The sequence below is a fragment of the Tympanuchus pallidicinctus genome, unplaced genomic scaffold (assembly GCF_026119805.1).
Source record: "Tympanuchus pallidicinctus isolate F22 unplaced genomic scaffold, pur_lepc_1.0 scaffold8, whole genome shotgun sequence".
In the NCBI taxonomy this organism is placed as follows: Eukaryota; Metazoa; Chordata; class Aves; order Galliformes; family Phasianidae; genus Tympanuchus; species Tympanuchus pallidicinctus.
Window position 1 is genome coordinate 33,976,234 of NW_026294802.1, and position 20,703 is coordinate 33,996,936.

At 40.1% G+C, this 20,703-nt stretch overlaps 1 protein-coding gene and 1 long non-coding RNA gene across 2 annotated transcripts; one reads left to right on the forward strand and one right to left on the reverse strand.

Moving 5' to 3' along the window:
• The first annotated feature begins 719 nt into the window (after positions 1-719).
• On the forward strand, positions 720-19,613 carry TWF1 (twinfilin actin binding protein 1). Its single transcript, XM_052667424.1, has 9 exons — positions 720-855; positions 4,820-4,897; positions 6,883-7,061; positions 8,727-8,822; positions 9,674-9,778; positions 13,918-14,043; positions 14,232-14,382; positions 14,803-14,924; positions 16,515-19,613. Exons 1-9 carry the CDS (start codon positions 831-833, stop codon positions 16,683-16,685), a joined length of 1,053 nt encoding a protein of 350 aa, XP_052523384.1. The 5' UTR covers positions 720-830; the 3' UTR covers positions 16,686-19,613.
• LOC128073081 (uncharacterized) lies at positions 7,015-13,748 on the reverse strand. Its single transcript, XR_008202609.1, has 2 exons — positions 12,040-13,748; positions 7,015-10,263 (listed from the first exon to the last, which is right to left on the reverse strand). It is a non-coding gene; the product is annotated as an uncharacterized LOC128073081 (long non-coding RNA).
• Positions 19,614-20,703: the final 1,090 nt, after the last annotated feature.

Consider the following 20,703-nt stretch of genomic DNA (forward strand, 5'->3'; position numbering starts at 1 on the left):
GAGAGTGTAATAAAAAACACAGTACATATTAAAATTGCAGACTATAGCACACTACACAAGAGCATTTTTAGAGAAGAGTTACTATGCATCTTCTGAGCAGGCAGCCCATGGCAGTGGGCACAGCCCCAAGCTGCTGGAGTTTCAAGAAGAATCTGGGCAATGTTCTCAGACATAAGTCTGGGTTTTGGGGATAACTGCGTGGAGCCAGGAGTTCGGGCTCAATGCCTATGGGTCCCTTCCAATTCAGGTTCCTGTGGTTCTGTGATTCAGTGAAATCATGAAAAATTAGTGGATAAAGCCTCCCTTGTAGGAGCAGGGGTTTGAGGTGAAAGCTGTGGTTCTGGGCTGTGTTCCCAAATTTTTCTTCCAGGCACTTTACTGCTGACAGGTTAACATAGAATACATGTTCAATACAGAACGTGTAAGCGTCCCTCCTCGCCTCAGGCAAGACAGCCATCTCCGTGACAGGTGCCTAGAGATCATCCAAACTCCCTTCGGCCATTTTTCTGTATTCCAGCCTACAGACGGCCGCTCGGGGCACCGCTATAGGGCGGATGAACGCAGCACCACCCTCTCGGGGAAGGCGGCAAGAGGACCCGGCCGGCCCGAGCAGCTCGGCGGGCTCTGCTCTAGGGGGCAGCAGCACCCCGCCCGCCGTGGGGCTCTGGGGCGGCCCGGCCCGGCCCGGCGGAGCCCGGAAGGCGCCGCGCTCCCTCCCGTCGGCCGCTGAGTGGCGGCGGCGTGTCACGTGTGCGCGGCCGGGCCGGGCCAGGTCGACGCGCGCTGCCCCGGGCACAGCGTGGCTGGCGGCGCCGGCGCAGCGGTGCGACATGTCCCACCAGACCGGCATCCAAGGTACTGCCCTCTTTCCTTCCCTCCGGGCCGTCCCCGCGTCCCCGTTCCGCAGCGTCGTTCTCCCCGCCGCTTCTTTGTTCGCTCCGAGCTACCCTTTCTCCCGAGGTCACACCCGTAACGGAGCGAAGCGGGAGCTGCCGCACGGCGAGTCGGAGCCCCGCGGGTGGCGGTTCTGCGTCTGGCCGCGCCCGGCAGCCTCGGGGCAGCGGGGATCGAGTCGGGTGCGGCTGGAAGGGATCTCCCGCAGAACGCCCGGCGCGGCGCCTGAGGCGTGCCCTGCACACAGGTGTCCTCCGGCGGCCGGACGGGGACCTCCGGCCCCGCGAGGTATCGCCGCAGCGCTGCGGCAGCGCCCAGCTGCCCCCGCTCACTGAGGAACCGCAGCGCTGGAGGAGGACCTTGGAAGAGCCGGAGCTGGGAAGGAGGAATCCCGGCGAGCCCCTGTGACGAGGAAAAAGTACAGGAGAGCCCTTTTTTCCTCAGCGTGTCCAGGCCTTGGGGAATGTGAGGAGCAATTGGAAGACGGCGACGTGCTATTTCTCGGGATTATCGGCCTCGCAGCATCACAGCACTGCTAAGCAGGGATAATGCAGCAGCAGCAGGATTATGGGGTTTGCGGTTTTATTATTTGCTTTCTGCAGCCTCGCTCAGTGACTAATGTGGTGTACTTTGTCTGCTCGTCTGCATTTATGGTTGCAGGTGACTTTTGTCCTGGTCTGGGTTGCTCTTAACTGCTCTTCAAACCCGTTTTTGGCTGCTGGATACATTTGTTCCACAGCCTGTCGCCTCTCTTCTCTTCCTTCCCCCCCAGTGCCAGCTTGCCATTAAGTTGGAGTGGCCACTTGTTTTAAGTTGATTGTCCCTTCCTGGGCTGGGGTGCACCTCAAGCAGTGTTTTTCCACGTTGAGGAATACTGTTCCAGTGGCTCTTCATTCTCTTATGCTCCTCCCTCCAGCCCCAATAAGAGGGAAGGCAAGAACACCCTGTTGCTTACCATGACCAAGAATGGCTAAGCCTCTTCTTTGAGAGCCTTTTGTCCTCTGAAGAGAGCTGCAGTGAGCTCAGCTGCTTTCCTGCCCTGATCCTGCCTTGGCAGGCTGGGATGCAGCCTGATTATCCAGGGTCTCATTTGTAGTAAAGCTTCTGCAATTGGAAGAGGGATAGCGTTTGTTGTGCCGTTGCTGGCGTTAGCAACAAACAGGCTACTGTCACTCATAAACAATCACAAGATTTGGCAGCATGGAGCGCTCTTTTCTGGAAGCAGAAATGAAGTAATGGGGACAGTGATGTGTACCAGGCGAATGGCAAAAGGACGGGGCTTTCAAACAAAGCAGCAAATATAAATAGTCGCAGGGTGCATTGAGCTGTGGGGAGATTCACAAGACTATGTTCAACTCTTCCAAATTATTTCAAAAGTGTATTTTTGAAATAAGTCTCATTGCATTTCAATGTTCCATATTACAGATAAATCACTTTGAAAGTGCAACAGAGTAAGTTGTTGGTATGTGTGTACGTTTACAGGCTGTTTTACACAGTCATTTGAAGACTGTAACCAGTTTTTATAAAGGGACTGTTCAAATACCAAAGAGTTTACTTAATGCAAATTTGCTCATTGAGGAAGGTAGCGTGTTGGTTGCTCTAAAGTAATGCCTATTTATTTCTTTGGAAACTGGAACAGATAAAAGAGCACTGTAACGCTATTTGATAAAGCAAAACTCTCAGCTACAAAGCTACTTTTCAACATAGTCCCCACCATTAGCTCTGCATTTTGGCCACTGATGAACAAGAGCCTGCGTGCCATGCTCATAGGAATCTGCACCAGCAGAGGTGACCCCTGTAGCTGTTGTCACTGCTGAAATGCACCACTCGCTGCCTCAGTGTGCTCACATCCACTGATTGGTCTCCATAAATGTTCAGCAAGCATTGATGAATGTCAGTGGGTGCAATTTTTTCTGCATGGAGGAATTCAGTTGCATGCTTTTACTTCATACTCACTTCTATGTCAGACATCATCGTGTCAGGCTGCCCTTCTGCTGCCATCTGTCACACAGCAACAGCATGGAATGGAATATTGGTGGGACGGTCCACCATCTACTGCCATACCACCACCATCTACCTCTGGATGGTGTCATGGGCTGACGTAATAAAATAAGAGGCATTACTTAAAGAGCAGACCTCATGCATGTCAGCTTGTCTATCTTAGCTCTGTATGTTGCATCCTTTGAAAAGCACCTGAGTACAGCAGTGAAACAACAGATAACTTGCACTGCTGGATAGAACAGGGTATGTAGAACTAAGACATATCCCATGTGTTTCTTCCCACGTGTACAATGAAGCTTTTCCACTACTGAGATATAACTTCTGTAACAAAAGCAGTGATGTATATGGAGAGAATTGACATGTTTATCATCACATGTTTATCATCATGAATGTTTTTTAGAAAAGAAATTAAACTGCAAGTTGGCCAGTGAGATTCCAAGACCAAACTGTAATTGAGGTCTTTGCTCTGCAGAAGGTTTAAATAGAACATTAATTGCTCTGTTGTGAATTTTCTGATCTCTGTATGGAGAAAAAAAGTGTATCTCACAGATAGTGAGTCTGTCTCTCGATCACTAACATCTTGTCTCAGAAAATGACTCCAGGAGCTGTTGTGGTTCTGGTGTCAGTGCAAAGGACTGCTGTGTCTCAGTGTTGTTTTGGTGTGCAGAGTTGATACAAGAGTACAAAGAGCAAGGGATTGTAGACCTGAAGAGGACAAGTGTTTCCGGGGGAATTGGGAAGTCAGGAAGGTGGTGTAATGTTAGTGTGCTGAATGGAAGTGTGAGGAAAGGCAGAGATGGTTGGAAAAGCTGATTACAGAGGGTCTGCACTGCTGAGTGGGAAGGTGCTAACTGAGATGAAGGTGGGCTTGGACTGGAAATCCAGCACAGTTCTGTTTGTGTAAATGCCCATGCTTCATCTCCATCCCCCAGCCCATTGTGGAATTCCAGAATGGACCTGCCCTTTGCTTTCATGGACCTGAGTTTTACATATTTTGAATATGGGTAGAAGTACAGCCAGATGCCATCTGTTCCTTCGGCCTCATTGTGACTGTAAATAATCCTTTTTCTTTGTTTCCTGGTTTGCTGTTTGTTTTGCGGGTGCTGTCCTCTGTGCTGTGGGGTTACTTAAAGGACCAGATTGCAACAAGTGTTCTTTAGTAAGTGCAGGACAGCCCCCTGTCCGGGGTATAATTAAACTGATCTGCACACAGATCATTTAGCAAAGCAGTTGAAATTAGAATAACGTCTTCAGGACTCGAGCACAATTCTTCCTCGTGCCTACAGAAGGGGTTGATCATACCTGTATTGTAATATCAATGTCAATTACAGAAATTTGTGAATTCATTTAATCTGCCCTATTGTGATGGGTCAGGGATTGAAAAGTGTCAGCAAAATGCTTGCAAGGTCATGACTTGATAGAGAAGATGAATCAAGAGTGTTAGCCTTCCTTGGTACCCTTCAGAGAGGCATCCTTAGGAAAGGCAGGTGATTTTTGCAGACAGGCTCTAACATTTTCCTGGCAGGCATCAAGTTTGTGTCTGCAGGCTTACTGCAAACTTTCAGACTTCATGAAGCTCCTGTAATTTGAGATGCATTGTATTTGTGTTGTGTTACTGTGTGAACTGGGAAACCTGAGAGTGATGATGTGATGTCACCTTGAATTTTCACAATGTTGAGAATGATACGGTATTGCAACTGAGCAGGGCTGTTTTGCAGATGTTTGTAATGTTGTCTGTGATCTTTCTGTGGCTTGCCTGTGGCTGGAACAGCATTTGACCACTCCTGTGTTCCTTTTTCAGTCCAGCATCATAGTGGTGGGCCAGGTGTATGCTTTTCCAGTGTCGTTTTTACCTTCCTGAGTACTCTTTGTTGTTGGAAAGAAGAATGTGTTAATTTGCTTACTTTTATTTTCTCTTTTTCAGCAAGTGAAAATGTTAAAGACATCTTTGTTGGAGCCAGAAATGGAAAATACAGAATTTTGAAAATAGTCATTGACAATGGTCAGTCAAGTTTTACTATTTTTCCCGTATTCTTTTGGATATTTCCCTAACTATTTTAGTGATTTTCATGTAGAATTATTTAAAAAAACAAGAACTCTTCAAAGCTTAATCTTACCAAGGTCTTTCATATCCTAGAGGTAGAATTTGAGTCTTGGTGATGCTAAATTAGAATTTTTCTTCCAAATGTCATTTCATATTCTCCCAAGACCCATTGCTTCTTTCAGAAGTACATTAGTACCCATTACATGCCCACCTCGTTACCTCTTTTTTCTCTTCTTCCCAAAGTTCACTCATTACAATACACTGAAAAACCTGTTAGCTAGAGAAAGGTGTGTGTGTACACGCATACACATACGTACATTTATTGTTAGGTAAGTAACTTGCTGTTATATTCTTTGTGTTTGCTTCCGTTTTTCCCTGCTTTTCTCAAGGAAGCAACAGTAATATTATAGTCAGATCACTGCAAGTCTCAGCAGCACGGGTTACTAAGTCTTGGCCTATATTTTTTTATTAGGAAAGTTAAAACAATGTGCTTGTGTGTACATGATACTTCTTAGTACAAAATGAAGGTCATAAGTAGGGAGTGTCTTCCATTTTTATCTTAAACTTTTTTCTCTGTGTGCTTGTGTGTGTGTATATGTATACACAATTTGTCTGTTTGTGGAAGTAGAGATCAGCTTAATTCTGTTTTCCATAGTTCAAAAAGAGGCTTCTAATGCTTCCAGAATGCTGGAAGCAAAATGGTTGCCTCATATGTCTGCAGGAGCTTTCAGCAATGCCCTTAATGAGTAGACAACACTCAAATGGAGTTCTACTAATTTGAGTGAATAAGGGAACTGGTTTGCTGCTGGGCAATATAGTTGCCGTGTTTATTTTTTTGTGTTTGTTTCTTTATTAAATTCAAGTGATTATAAAGCCACCTAGAGCTAAGAATTGCCAAGTACGTTCTGGGTGTCCTGGTTATCTATGTGTACAGCTTCAGCTACTTTGCACCTAATGCAGAGAAGTGCCAAATGCACACACACACACTCTCTCTCTGAGCTGTTCATGCTCTGTGCCTTGTGGGAGAGAGCTTTGTCTGAAACAGTCTGCAGTTAGAGACTGTTGAACTTCTGTCTGAAGTATTAAAGACCAGGTCCAAGACTCTCAAAAGATACTATGCTTGCCAGCTGCTATGGGCCCTTAAACTGCTGTGGGAACCCTATAAACAAGGTGTTTCTTCTTTGGCTGTGGGGTCTAATATTTGAAAGTTGGTAAATGTTTTGAAAGATACTGAGTAATATTTTTCTTTAGAAGCTGAGATGTGATTTATATGTGAGCGAGAAATCTTGTTGCTACAGTTGTTCATATAATTAAATCTCATCTGAAGTATTCTTTATGGATTTAAGCCAATTATACATAATAAACAACTTCAGTAATTTAAAGAGACTGCAGTTATGAAGCTGTATTAGTTTATCTACATACATAGTCAAATTAAAGTGATTACTGCAAGCATGTTCATTCCAAACTCTTTTCATTGTGCAGCTGAGTTACTGTCCTTACCATAAGTACAAACATTGGAGTGTGTCAGAAATCAGTAATTCTAATCTTAATTTTTAAAAACCTACTCTCATCTTATTTCTATTAAGTATTTCATTTTAAAAGTAAATGAACTAGCAAAGGGCAGTTTTTATTTCTTCTCTGTACACATTATGCTAAGCACTGATATCAGTCTTACCTCTTCAGATCAAAGAACTTGATGACAGCCAGTGCACTGCTTCTCAACTAACTGTATTTTGGTTAAAGGAAGTTAGGCTTTGTGCATACACAGCTTTCGCAGGAACTCGCTTACTATCACACTGAGTGCTCCTGACTTCCATTCCTGTGGGCATGGTTACAGAATATGAAGTGTTTGATTAATTATCATATATAATAATAATAACTAATTTTGAAAAACACTATCAACTATATATTTGCTAACCTATGGTTTTGGTTATTGGTTTTAGAGCAACTTGTTCTGGGATCCTCTAGGCGGCCACTTGGATCATGGGAAAAGGATTATGATCCTTTCGTTCTTCCTCTTCTTGAAGACAAGCAACCGTGTTACATTTTATACAGATTAGACTCTCAGAATGCACAAGGATATGAATGGATCTTTATTGCTTGGTCACCTGATCACTCTCCTGTAAGTAGTAGTCACAGAATCATAGAATGGCTTGGAATGGAAAGGAGTTCAAGGATCATCAAGTTCCAACCCCTTGCCACAAGTGGAGTCACCGACTTCCATATCTTATACTAGATCAGGCTGCCCATCCAACCTGGCCTTGAACACCTCCAGGGATGGGGCATCCACAGCCTCTCTGGGCAGCCTGTTCCAGCACCTCACCGCTCTCATAGCAAAGAACTTCCCCCTGACATCCAACCTAAATCTTCCCTCCTTCAACTTAAAACCACTTCCCCTTGTCCTGCCATTATCTACCCTCTTCAAAGAGTTGACTCCCTTCCTGTTTGTAAGCTCTCTTTAGGTACTGGAAGGCTGCAGTGAGGTCACCTTGCAGCCTTCTCTTCTCCAGGCTGAACAAGCCCAGCTCCCTCAGCCTGTCTTTAGAGGAGAGATGCAAAGGACATAAATTTGTAACATTTATTCAACAGTATTGTTCGATCCAAATCCTAGATGAGAAGGATTTGGGGAATGAAGCATTCCCCAGCCTTCATCACACTTTCTGCCAAGGAAACTGTAGAGATATCTTCCTTGAAGCTGATTGTGAGTCTAGATGGAGTGTAGCTGGTCCAACTTATTTCTAGCTTGGTCAGAGGAAAAGCACACATTATCGTGCTCTTCTTTCTGTCAGTGTTCATGGAAATAATAGAAGAACATAGAACAGAAATCCCCATTGGTGTCATCATAGAGAGAAAGATTATAGTTTGAGCTAAAGCTGCTTACTCTGTTTGGTTTGCTGGCAGACCAGTTGGCATCTATGAGTCTGTGACCTATCTGAGAATGTCCTCTTTCTTACAGAGTGTGGGAGGAAAGGGAAGTCAGCCTTATCAATTTCTAGGAGAAAGTAGGGTATTAGCTCCAAGTTCAGTAAATGTGAGATAGGGGAGGACAAAGTAAATCTATTCCCAGATTCCTGCGCTACTTTGGATAGCACTTAGGAAACAGTAGGAGACCAAGAGCTGGAGTGCACAGAAGAAATAGAGTGGAAAAGATTGGGGTATTCTGATGAGGATGGCATGGTGGTGAAATAAGCTGGGGAAAATGGGACTGTGGGGAGAGGAATATGTATGTTGGATGCAAATTGATAGGAAGCAAGCATCATTAGGTCTTGTGCTCTAGAAAATTTCATTTTTCCATTCTGTAGTTGAATACCAAATCAAAAATAATAAAGGTTATTTGCAGTTTGTTCTTTCTGTGATGTATCACATTACAGTAGACAGACTGGTGACAAATGATCTAATCTGTTGTGTTTATTTTTTCCTAAACAGAAGTAGTAAGGATTGTGTTCTGTTCTGTTTTGTGGGGTTTTTTTAATTATTATTATATTTTTAAAGCTCATGCTCTAATTAAAGCTGCAGTTTGGCTTAGAAATTAGTTTAATAATAATGCATAGTAAAATGTCTTATTGTGCACTTGAGAATTTAACATATATTAGCATCATGCTCCAGAACTCATTCTGTTCTGTTGTTAAGAAATGCAGTTTCAGACTGCACTTTCAAGTCTTAAAATATTTGTACAAGAAGGGCTGTTTATGGACTTGATACCCCAAAATGCTGTTGTTGTACACCTGAGCTGTGTACACTACACAGAAGAAAGAATTAAACAAACCCCTGTTTTATGATATATCAGGTTCGTCAAAAGATGTTGTATGCAGCAACCCGGGCAACACTTAAGAAAGAATTTGGAGGTGGTCATATTAAGGATGAAGTATTTGGAACAGCAGAGGTATGTTCTCAGGAATGCTAATTATATTAGATGATTTTACTGGTATTGATTTGTGGTGATGTTGCTCTTTTTGATGAAGGAAACAGGGGGTTGAAAATTTTGTGTGTTATTCAAGCGTTAAAATGTAATAACTCTCATTTGAAAAAGTAATTATATTTAACAATTTAAGATTAAGATGTCCTTCCTTCAAATGGGTATTAAATCACCCATGACTAACAGTACAGTCTTTTAATCTTACTGCATGTTTATGAATCCTTCAAAAGCTGTAACCATTAAAACTTCCAGGCTAGTTGTTTACAGAAGCCATTGTGGATGTAGGGATCTGAATCACATAGGCTAGAACAGCTATTAGTGAGACTTCAGCAACTGAAAGCAAACGTTTTTATCTTAAACCAAGGGTATGAAGTTGTCTGTTCTTTAAAATTTGACTGTGAAAGTGGACTCAAGTCCATAGTTGCCATCTTAATTTATGGAATAAGAATTTTAGTAGCTAGCAATTTGTCAGTGAAAATGCTAATAGCTGTGTGTTCAGTTATATAAGATAGTTCCAAGGTGCATGCATAAAGAGGTCTGAATAACTTCATGTATACCTCTGTTTTCACAAAGACTTATTTTTTAATTAGTGAGGTAATTATGGGCTGACTGGAAGTGCTGCCCACTGTACAGTTGGGTATAAGAGCAGCCCAGGGAATCCTGCTGTTCAGGATGCCAAGTAGAGCTTGCAAATGCACGTAGACTTGCAGTCTCTGAATAAAATGAATGTAAATATATGGGAAATAACTGCTGCATGAACTGTGTTAGAAAAAATACTTCAGTTCTGCAAATGACGAGTACTGATACTGTGCTTTCAGGATGATGTTTCACTGAACGGATATAAAAAATATTTGATATCACAGTCCGCCCCTGCACCTCTGACTGCAGCAGAAGAGGAGCTTCGACAAATTAAGATTAATGAGGTACCTACAGCAATTTTCAGCATGGCTCGGCCATCGGATGCACAGTTCCTGATGTAGGCAGAGGCTTTTCTAGAGTAAAAAAGGCAGAACAGAAAATCAAAAACTTCAGTAAGTTTTTGAGTGGATGAGAATATAAATGTCTCACTCAGTGAGTAGGGACAGCAGGATGCTGATGGCTGGAGACAGAGCAGTGTGATCTTGCTGAGCTTGCAAGGGCCAGTGGCTTTGTCGGAGGCCTGCTGCCTAACATGCTTTTAATACCAGTGGATGTGCTTCTGTGTGAGGGTTACCAACCATTGGCACGGGTTGCCCTGAGAGTCTGTGCAGTTCCCTCATGGGAAATCTTCAAAAGCTGCCTGGAGTGTGGGTGTGGGTACCCTGCTCTGTCTGGGTGGTCCTCCTCGGGCTGGGGGTTGGACGAGGGCACTTTCAGAGATCAGCCTCAACTCTTCTCTGGTAGCCCACATTTCACATGGTGGCAGAAACTGTAGAAAAAATACAAAATAGCAACTGTTGCAGTGAGTAATTCTGAAGAATATTTCAGCACTCATTATCTGAGCTTCCAGAACCAGTTCACTTGTCTTTAAGACTTGGAAGAAATAAGACAAAGTTCAATAAAAATAAAAACAGAAATCCAAAAGAACTAACCATTTCTTTTAAAAATATCCATTTGCTTTTCCCACAAATACTTTATGGAAAGACTATTAGCATGTGCCTTTAAACAAGTAATGTGATGATAAATTGCTGTTTAGCCAATGACTGAAATGTTTCAGAGGATTCTCTTCTCAATTTTTTCCATCATTTAACTTCTGTTTGCATTCAGACATGTCTTAATAGATCTTGTGTTGATCTTACGAGTTCTTCAGCCTTATTTTACAGCCATTGTTCACATGTTTGAAATGTGGCATGTTTTTCCCACTGGATGCCAGCAAGCTATCATGTTAAACACAGCTCCTTATCTTCCCTAAAATTTTCACTCCCTAGTATGCTTTTGCTGTAACAGTGCTGTTTTTTTTAACATTTATTTCTTTGATGTCTTTGCTTTCCAGATCTATTTTTGATTAATTCAGTGTAGAAATATGCTCATCGTTACCAAACACTTCATTTTAGTTGATTAGCTTTAGGCAAAACAACAACAAAAAAACCAAACCAAACCAAACCACACATTAAAAAATGTAAAACTTCCATGGTATCAATGACCACTTACTTCTGATATCAGTGTTGTCTTTTATGCCCTATGTGCATGTTGTGTAACAGCCGATTCACGCTGACTAATAGTTCATGTTCTGTAATGAAACTTCAGGTTGATGGTTGGACTTGATGATCTCAGTGGTGTTTTTCAACCACACCGATTCTATGATTCAGCAGCAATAGCAGTACTTCTCAAGGATGCATTAACTGTATGTTGCTGCCTTTTTGGCTTCATTTGGAACATCTTGAAGTATGTTAAATTGTGTCATTTGTATCTTTGTTATTTCTGCCAGTATGAAACCTGTGGTTAGGCTCAGTGGAGCAGTATTTCATTAACTTTCATGCTTTAGCTTCCACAAACAAAAAGCTTTCTGATATTAAGGGAATGTATGTGTTTAAAAACTGTTTGGATGTGGTGCTCAGGGACATGATTTAGCAGAGGGTTGTTAGAGTTAGGGTAGTGTGGTCAGGTTGAGGTTGGACTTTTGACAGTCTTGAATGTCTTTTCCAAGCTGAGCAATTCTATGATTAAAAATAAAAAAATGAATTTTCTACATTTTATGTTCTTTCATAATTACCTAAGAAATATTTGAATTAATCAGATCAAAGGTTTACCTTACTGCTGCCAAGACACTGAGTGAGCAACAGCAGGAATCTGGGAGGGGTGTAAGAGCAAGATAAGAAGGGCGTGATAATTCCTTTGAATATTCTTTGGGGTCTGAACTCGGTGATTTCTTGTGGTCCCTTCCAACCCCTGCAATTCTCTCATTGCCTCAGCCTTTGCAGATAGGACTCTTCCAAAGTAACATATGATGTTTTACTGTATGCTTTTTTTCTTTCCCATCCATCAGACACAGTCCTGTCATTGTTCTGAATCCTCATGAAGTTTTGTTGGCCACAGATCCTATAGCAGTGTTATTACAGCTTGGCAAAGTACTACGTAAAGAACTGCTGCCTGCTATCTATGAGCTCATACCCTGACAGACAGCATGGGGAAGGCAGAGAAAAGCCATTCCTCACTTTTTTCCCCTCACTCTCCACTATATCCACAAGACCTCTGCATTCCTTACCAGTTCTTTCTTCTGGGCTGAAAAGTCCTCATCTGTGTACTTTTTCCTCCTGAAGTAGGCATGGCACACTTCTGATCCTTCTGCTTTTCTTTGCAGTTTTTCCAGTTCTTCTATAAAATTTATGAAAAGGAGGGGTGGAGAAATCAGAACTGCATGTGGTATTCAAGATACAGGCATGTTACTGATAGCTGAACTGTGTAATGATGTATAATGTGCTCTTAACAACTTCTAACATTTCATTTGTTGGTGGGTGGTGCCTTGATTGCTTGATTGATTTTTTGCCTAAAGTAACCACTGGGCTGACATTTTCAGATAAATATTCAGATAAATATACTGAATGTCAGTAGCTAGTTCATCACCACGCAGGTAGAAGAAAGGTATTTTTCCTCCTGCATATAATGTTTTACATGTACCCACATCAAATTCCATCTGCCATTTTATTACCTCCTTGGCAGCCATCGCTAACAAATGTGATGGTATGATTTAGGTCTTTGTAAGTGACTTGGATGTTCTGTTTAGCTTTAGTGGGCTTATATATGTTATGTCATGGACAAGTAGATTTGGTTCCTTCTCCTAAATCTAGTGTTATGCTGGGTTATTTTCTTCTTGTCCCCAGACTTCGTAGCTGGCTTTTCTAGTTTTTAATGTTTTTACTACATTTTGTTCTGTGATGCCAATTTAATAACATTTATTAGTCAGATTTTATGCAGATATATATATTTTGCAAATATTTGTCATACGATTGTATTATGAAATTTACTAAAATTAATACAAAAGTAAACTCTTCCGCCTACCTGATTTCACATTCTCCTTCTCTGATGCTGAGAAGCTGTCCTTTAAAATATGAAGTACAATTTAATATTGCCCCAAGTATCTTCGTTTTTAATTATTTTCATCATTGTTGAATATTTCACTATCTGAACATCTTTCAGCTGATAGATCTAAAACCCACACTTCCTATTTTGTATGCTTTTCTGTCTTCTTAACTGCCTCATCACCAATGTTACGTGTGTTTGTAAAATTGTAAAAGGAAGTCAGTGCATTCAAAAGCTAACACTTGCACAAAAAGATGAGGTTTGGCAATGCTGGAGGCCAGAGCTCATTTTCAGAGAAATTGTGCATGAATATTAAGATATGCCACACCAATTCTTGAGAAGTATCTTTAAAACAGCTGTTCTTTTATCTCAAATAGTTTTTGTGTCTAAGATAACTAGAGTATGAACAACTGTCTAGCTTGCAGTTACCATAGGTTTTTGCACTCTGTGTTAAACCTCCTAGAAGTCAAAAATCAAAGCTCTGCTTGTTCATCTGTTTGCTTTCTTTTGGATAGGCTTTTTGAAGGAGGATGCTGAAGTGGAAGGGAGGGAGGGAAGGTGCTTCTTTTTTTTCCTTCAAGAAGATCAGTCTCTCTAAGACGTGTTTTTTCTCCATTCTTCCCAGAATGTTGGCTTCCTATAATCACATTTTCCTATTCTTGTCTAAAACATATCACGATAAAGTTCAGGAACAACACTGTGAGTTCAGAAGTACAGTGCAGCACAGGAAAATCAGACTCTTTGCTCCTGGCCTATTCTATGTTTGTTCTAGAGTTTAGCTAGATCTTCGCTGACACTTAGGCAGTTCTCTCTTGTAATTCCATGGGTTCTGCTGCTTCATATATGAAACTGTTTTCAGGTAAGCAAGCAAATGTGACCTGTTAATTAAAAACAAAACAAGTTTTGCATAAGGGGATTGTATAAGGGGATTGATGGTTTGGCATAGCATATTCTTGGAATAGCTGCTGACAGCTCTGTGTGTAACCACATGCAGTGCATTCTCAGAAACCAAATGAATGCCTGCACAGGTTTCTGTTCATATTTTCATTGGCTTGTGTTCCAGGTACAAACGGATGTTGGTGTAGATACTAAGCATCAAACTCTGCAAGGAGTAGCGTTCCCTATTGCTAAGGAAGCTATTCAGGCTCTGGAGAAATTGAGAAATAAGGAACTCAATTACGTGCAGCTGGCAAGTATAAGATACTTCAGATTATTTTTAATAATAGGTACTAAATACTTGCACACCAAACAATGTGTGTTGATGCCATATACTGATAAGTTACCATTCTGTACTTGAAATCTTTTTTTTTCTACCCTGTCATACTCTCTCGCTTGTTTTCTGTGTATTAACTGTATGCCGTTTTTCTTCATTAACAGCAAATTGATATGAAAAATGAAACTATTATTCTAGCCAACACACTTCATACTGAACTTAAGGACTTGCCAAAAAGAATTCCAAAGGATGCTGCACGTTACCACTTTTTCCTGTATAAGCATACTCACGAAGGAGACTATTTGGAATCCATAGGTATGGGAAAATTTCCCAACATGAAATGTTGTTGGTTTGTTTCAAATACTTCCATAACCTTGAGGCAGAGAAAGACACATCATAAAAGTAGATAACTTGGAGTGTCTGACCTCTCATTGTATTCATAGATTTCAAAGTCACTTGGTTGCCAGACTGATTTCTGAAGAGTCTTTATATTTAGAAAGTAGTGAACTATTCCTTTTGATTATAAGCAACACATAGATCAGTAGTCATGTGAAAAAATTAAGATACTTCCTTTTAGGAATGAAACACTTACTGAACTAAAATGCACAAAGCCACGTTCTGGGTGTTTTAGCTTTCATACTATAAAGTTGATTCGCAAAGTCTTTCTGCTGTAAATGATTCTGTGATACAGGTTTTGATAAGGTTTATTTCTGTTCTGCTTTTTTTTTCCTGCAGTTTTCATTTACTCCATGCCAGGGTACACCTGTAGTATACGGGAGCGAATGCTGTACTCTAGTTGCAAAAGTCCACTTCTAGAAATTGTAGAAAGACAGTTGTGGATGCAAATAATTCGAAAGGTGAGTACACTGGGAATACTCCATCCCTCAATTCCCTTTTTAATATCTAACCATAACTGTTTCTGCCACCACTTTCTGTAAACAATGAAAGGTGCTGTATGGCTATTAAAGACCTATTTAAGAGCTTATTCTGAACAAGAAATACTTATTAACTAAGGTTCATAATTTCTACGTAGTTTTAGTAAACCTGTTCTCGTGCAAGAAGGTCTTTGAAAGTACTCTGAAGGACTATTCAGAAGTAACATGATTTCTTACTAAAAGGCCTGTCGTTCTTCGGATCACGGCACATTATTGCTGAATTCTGAATTCCGTTAAGGCCAAGGTTTCATAATGATTTTCAAAATGAAGGAAAAAGGAAGCAGCAGTTCTGGAACTTAAACTGACTCTTAGGAGCCTTTGATGGGTAATTAAGGACTTAGGAGAATGCTGGTCTTTCCAGTTGCTAAGATTATACTACTGTGCATAAAGAACAAGTGGTTCTCACTTCTAGAGCAGAGACCACAATAACGGTCCATGTAAATGTGAAATATGTGACCTATTAATATTTCTATTCTAAGTTCAGAATAGTTTTGAGGTTTGGTTTCTGATAATTGTCTACCTGAAAGAAGTTATTACCGTGATGGTGTAGCTTGAGTACATACAATTGCTGCATGGTTTTATATATCATTTCTCACAAATTTCTTCGTTAGAATGAGACAAATGTACTACGTGGTGCCTGAAATTCCTGTAGACTCTTTCTGAGGCATGTACTTCAATGGCAATACAGTGGCTGGCAAGTGCTATAGTTAGGGGGCCGTGAAATGCTGAATGCTCACATGCAGTGCCAAAGCATTTGTCTGAACTCTGAATTTGTTGTAATTAAAAACTGGGCCTTGGCTTCAAAACAGTGTTTTCTTCAGGTTTACATTCTTCCACTTAAAACAAAACAAACAAAGAAAAATCTCAGGCTCTTTGTTAATTAAATTTGTTCTATCTTTTCTCTGGCTTGAATACTTGCTGAGTTGCAGTACTCCACTAATTGTGTGAGTTGTTTGTACTCCCCCTTTTGTTCTCAAGAGACAGCAACATATATGCACATTGCTTTTACAATTTTTTAATACACTTTATAGTGGAAAAAAAAATATGAAAGTGTGAAGATCACATTGGAACTATTTGTTTTTGCTTTCGAAGGGAGAAGAAATAAAAGAAATTACCAGTTCTGAAAGATCACATGCTGCTCTCTTTTATTATAAAGGAAATTTCTAACAAAGGACTAATAAGCACTTGCTTTTACATGGAATGTGTACTCTTATTTATTATTATGTACACTGTGCTAAAGCTTGGGGCAGGAGAAGTTACTTGGTGTATGCATTTCTGCTTTTATTGAAGGAAGAGCTAATTAAATCAAAATGCACTAAACTCGATACTGGTTAGAGTATAAGAAAAGCTATTCAAGAGGAGGTGAGGTGCTTAGGCACAAGGTACAGAACATCATGCTGGACTCTGACTATTATTGCACATATTGGTTTTAATATAGCATTTACAGCTTCAGCAGAATTTCTGCATTTTATTAAATACATCTTTAAGATGAATCTAACTTTTTTTTTTCAGATTGAAATAGATAATGGCGACGAGTTAACTGCTGACTTCCTTTATGAAGAGGTTCATCCAAAACAACATGCACATAAGCAAAGTTTTGCTAAACCAAAAGGTCCTGCAGGGAAGAGAGGAATACGAAGACTCATCAGAGGCCCAGCAGAGACTGAAACACCCAGTGATTAGAAACTGTTGTTTGCATTAATTATAGGGTTTTACAGTAAGAAAAAATGAAATCCTGACTTTTGCCAATGAACTGACACCATTCCATTTATAGATGCTAGAGAAAAAAATGTTAAAAATATTCTTTCTACTCTCCCCTCTTCTGAACTCAGTACTTCCTTTGTTGTTACACAATTACATTTGTTGACCATATTTTACAACACCTGGAAGTGTTAATTATTTTAAAGGTAGAAAACTAAGCTAGTACTCTTTTGTTTTAAATTAGAATCCATTATTTAATAGCAATACACGTGATCATAAACTTCACAGACAAGACTATTAAGCCCACATTTTCTGTGGGTAAGTAGCAGCTGTATGTGTAGATAATGACCCTGTATTTGTACGAGTAGCCTACTGAAATCTGCAAGATTTCACTTGTATGAAGAGTTGAAGCTGTCATTGTCCCAGATAAATCTTTATTTTACCTGGTAACTTTCATGGACAGTAATGCAACAGAATGTTTTCTTCCGTTTTTTGATGTGATGGATTGTTGGGTTTGGGATTTTATACTACAAAGATTAAAGTCCATTATCTGTTAGTTTATGCAAGTACTTGTTCAGGAATAGATTATTTTTATTTTTTCCTGTGCAAAAGGTGGTCATTTCAAATTTACAACTAATTGGGTGGGCTTGTCTCTTAAAGAAATCTGACATGAAACCACTACAGCTTTTCCAGACGTAGATACCACTCATCAGCCTTATATATTACTGAATGACCAAGTCTAATGTGATAAAATATGCAGTCACTAAACTCAGTAAATTATGGAGCTGCTTTCAAAGCAATAAGCTTAAGGTTTCTTCCAAATCATTGATTTTCTGTGCACTTGGATCTAAAACTGCAAATTCAGTGAAAATGGAAATAGACTTGCTTCGTAATGCTGACTTATTGAGATCCTGGTGTCATTGCATTATCAACTGCAACTTGAACTTTCAGGTTATTGTTTGAACTTTCATAGTAAATTAAATCTTAAGCAAAATCCAACTAGGTCTTTGCCTGGCACTTGAGTAGCATTTTGTGGAATCTGTCTATTTTTTCTGCTTCTCATCTAAACACTGAAATCAGCCAGGATAGTTGAACTGCAGTGAACCATGAGTCATCTGTTTATTAGGAAGAGGAAAAAATAGATGATTTTAACAAGGAGGTTAAAGAAGAAATAGATGTAGAAATCAAATGACCTTAAACATTTTAAAATTGTGTGATGAGGCAAGTTCTAAAGGATAGATTATGTTCCCCAGTGGGGACTTGCTTGTTAGTGTCTTGTATTGAGCTTTGTATTTTTGATTATTTTTTAAAACTAATGGGAGTTGCAAGTCTTGGATCACTGCATATAGGTGTTGGCTGTACACTTAGATATCTGAATCATTTGTTTACCTAATGGAAGGTAGATCTTAGAATAGTTCTGTTAAGGAAATAAGGCTTAAACACTGCTAGTTCCTGATGAAAACAATTTTTATCTCACACTATTACGCCGCTTGGTGATACTAACTTGTTAGGTGACATTTGAAATTGCACTGTGTAATATGAAGGTTGCAATACTTGCTGGTTTTATGGTGTTTTTTCTTCTATATGCAGTAGAGATCTGACACCTCAGCTTTTTCATTTAATCTTATACACTACATCAGCCCAATTCAGTAGCTCCTGATGATCCTCAGCTCATCTCCCGCCCTCAGCTGCTGTTCCTTTTCTGCCTCTTGCCTTTCCCTTTAGGGCAAGGAGCGGTCTGAGGAATTTTTCTTCTTGTGTACGACATGTCACACAAGCATCATTGTTCTTAAACATTGTTAATGTGTATGCAGCTTGCACACTGTAACTACGTTTATTTCTAGTTGAAATCTAAATCCTATCAGCACCAAATTCCTTTTTTTTTTTTTTATAAGGTAAACATGTGGCTGTAGCAGTTTAAAAATGACTTTGAGAGGGCTTTTTGTTTGAATTTAATAGTCCTGTCTGCATCTCAGCCATAAGAAGTGCACATACATTTTTACCCTCATTTGAGCTTAGGTTTTTAATATGAAATATTTTGAATAAGGAACAGTTTGGCCGGATATGGTCATATGCAGGTTGTGGGGTTGTTTTTTTCATCCCTTAATCCTGCCCTGGGTTAGTGAGGGTAGGAAGTAGAAAGCTTAATCTGGAGGATGGCCAGAGCTGGTTAAGTGATTACACAAACGAGTTTCTAATGAGCTGCTGTACAGTTCAACCCAAAGCAGACAATAAGTTATTCTACTAACTTCAAAATATTTCATGCTGTCGTACAGTCAGCCAGCAGAGTGATGTCCTGAGTGTATTCCCCTCTCCTTTTTCCATAAAAGAGAAAGCTTGCTAACAGTTCTCTTTAAATTACACGAAGTCTTGCACTGCCAGCTGCCTCTCTTGGCCCCTTGTAGCTTTTCTCCTGACAAAGCAATAAGCATCTTTCTTACAGAAAGATCTGCCACGTTTACATCTGCATAGTTGCCTCACATAACACTGCTATTGTTAAAGGTCTGAGCCAGCACAAAGTGAGGGCATTAAGAAAAGTTACTCTGTAAACTCTCTGGTCATTTCATAATTGAAAGTGTCCATTCAGAATTGTTGTTGGCCTTCATAAATGCCCCACAGGAATGCAGCTGCTTGCACTTAATTCATAAGCTATTTAATAGCTGCTAATTAACGTGACAGGTAATTATTTTTGAAATGTTTATGTTGCCAAGTAGGGAGAAATTGATCTAATAAACCTCCTGTCAGGGGTCTGTAAAACTAATCAAAGTAATAATTGCTCTATCATACAGATAAACACACTGATAAAGGAAACTTTTGATTTACTGTGTCTGTGTGTTCAATGAAAAACACCTTCAGGTGTTGAAATTATCTATTTTGTAATCTACTTTATAAATAAAGATTGATGCTTTAGTTGGTGTTTGAATCATTTTGTGTTTTGTCTCTAACAAAGATCTAGAGGTGAACATCATGATGTATAAGTAACAGTAGTTTGCTTCTCATCTTTCTATTGCCCTCAGAGAACATTCAGTGTTCTAGCTTTTTCTTTTGACGTATCCCCATGGGGAAGTGCACGATGTGGCAACTGGGTGGTGAGAGAAGGAAAGTTTCAGATGCTTTGAATTAGGAATCGAGACAGTACTTTTAATGCAAAGGCGATATGAAAAAAAAGAAAACAAAACAACCCAGCTACTTTTCTAACAGGAACAACAGAAGAGGAAGCTCAGTGCTGTGTGAGCATGAATATCACGGACTTATCTGTATTTCATCCACTGACCAAAAGGCAACTCAGCCCAAATACAAAGATGAGATGATTCTTCACATTTCCATACAAATAAGAAATACAGTGGCTGATGAAAATTGTGTAGGCTCAAAAGAAACTGGACAAAGAAGAGATAAAATCTGATAGAGGTGTAACAAGCAATGAAGACCTTGAATCTTTCTCAAAAAGTTAATGAGCTGCAACCCACAAAACCATAATGCTCCACTGAAGCAGCACTGCCTGCACACTGTCTGTCACAGTCACCTGTCCCTCAGCAGCCACTTCTGGCTCATGTCCCAACCACTTGTGGCTGTGCAGACCCCTGTGACCCACAGCACTCTTCCTAGCATCTCTGGCTATTGCCAAGGAGAGAACTGTTGCCCTTCATATATATACATGGCAACAACATGGATGTATTTTAGCCCTTCAGCAGTAAGAAACAGAAAAAAAATCTAGTAAGAAACCTTCAAGTAACAGCAAGAAGAGTTGTTTAAAGAATTACTTAAGCAGATTTTATTCTCATTTCCAGCAGTTTTTTTTTTTCCTTCCAGCATTTGAGGTCCAGAAAATACATTATGTGAAAACAACCTCTTTCACTGAGTAGCTGAGCAGTAGTCTGCTGGTCCAAAGTATCTAGAATCTTATTCACTTCATTCAATTTTGAAACTGCTTTGAAATGTCAATCTTTAAATAAAGCCATACAAACAGAAACCACCCAAACAAAAACAAAAAACCCCAAAC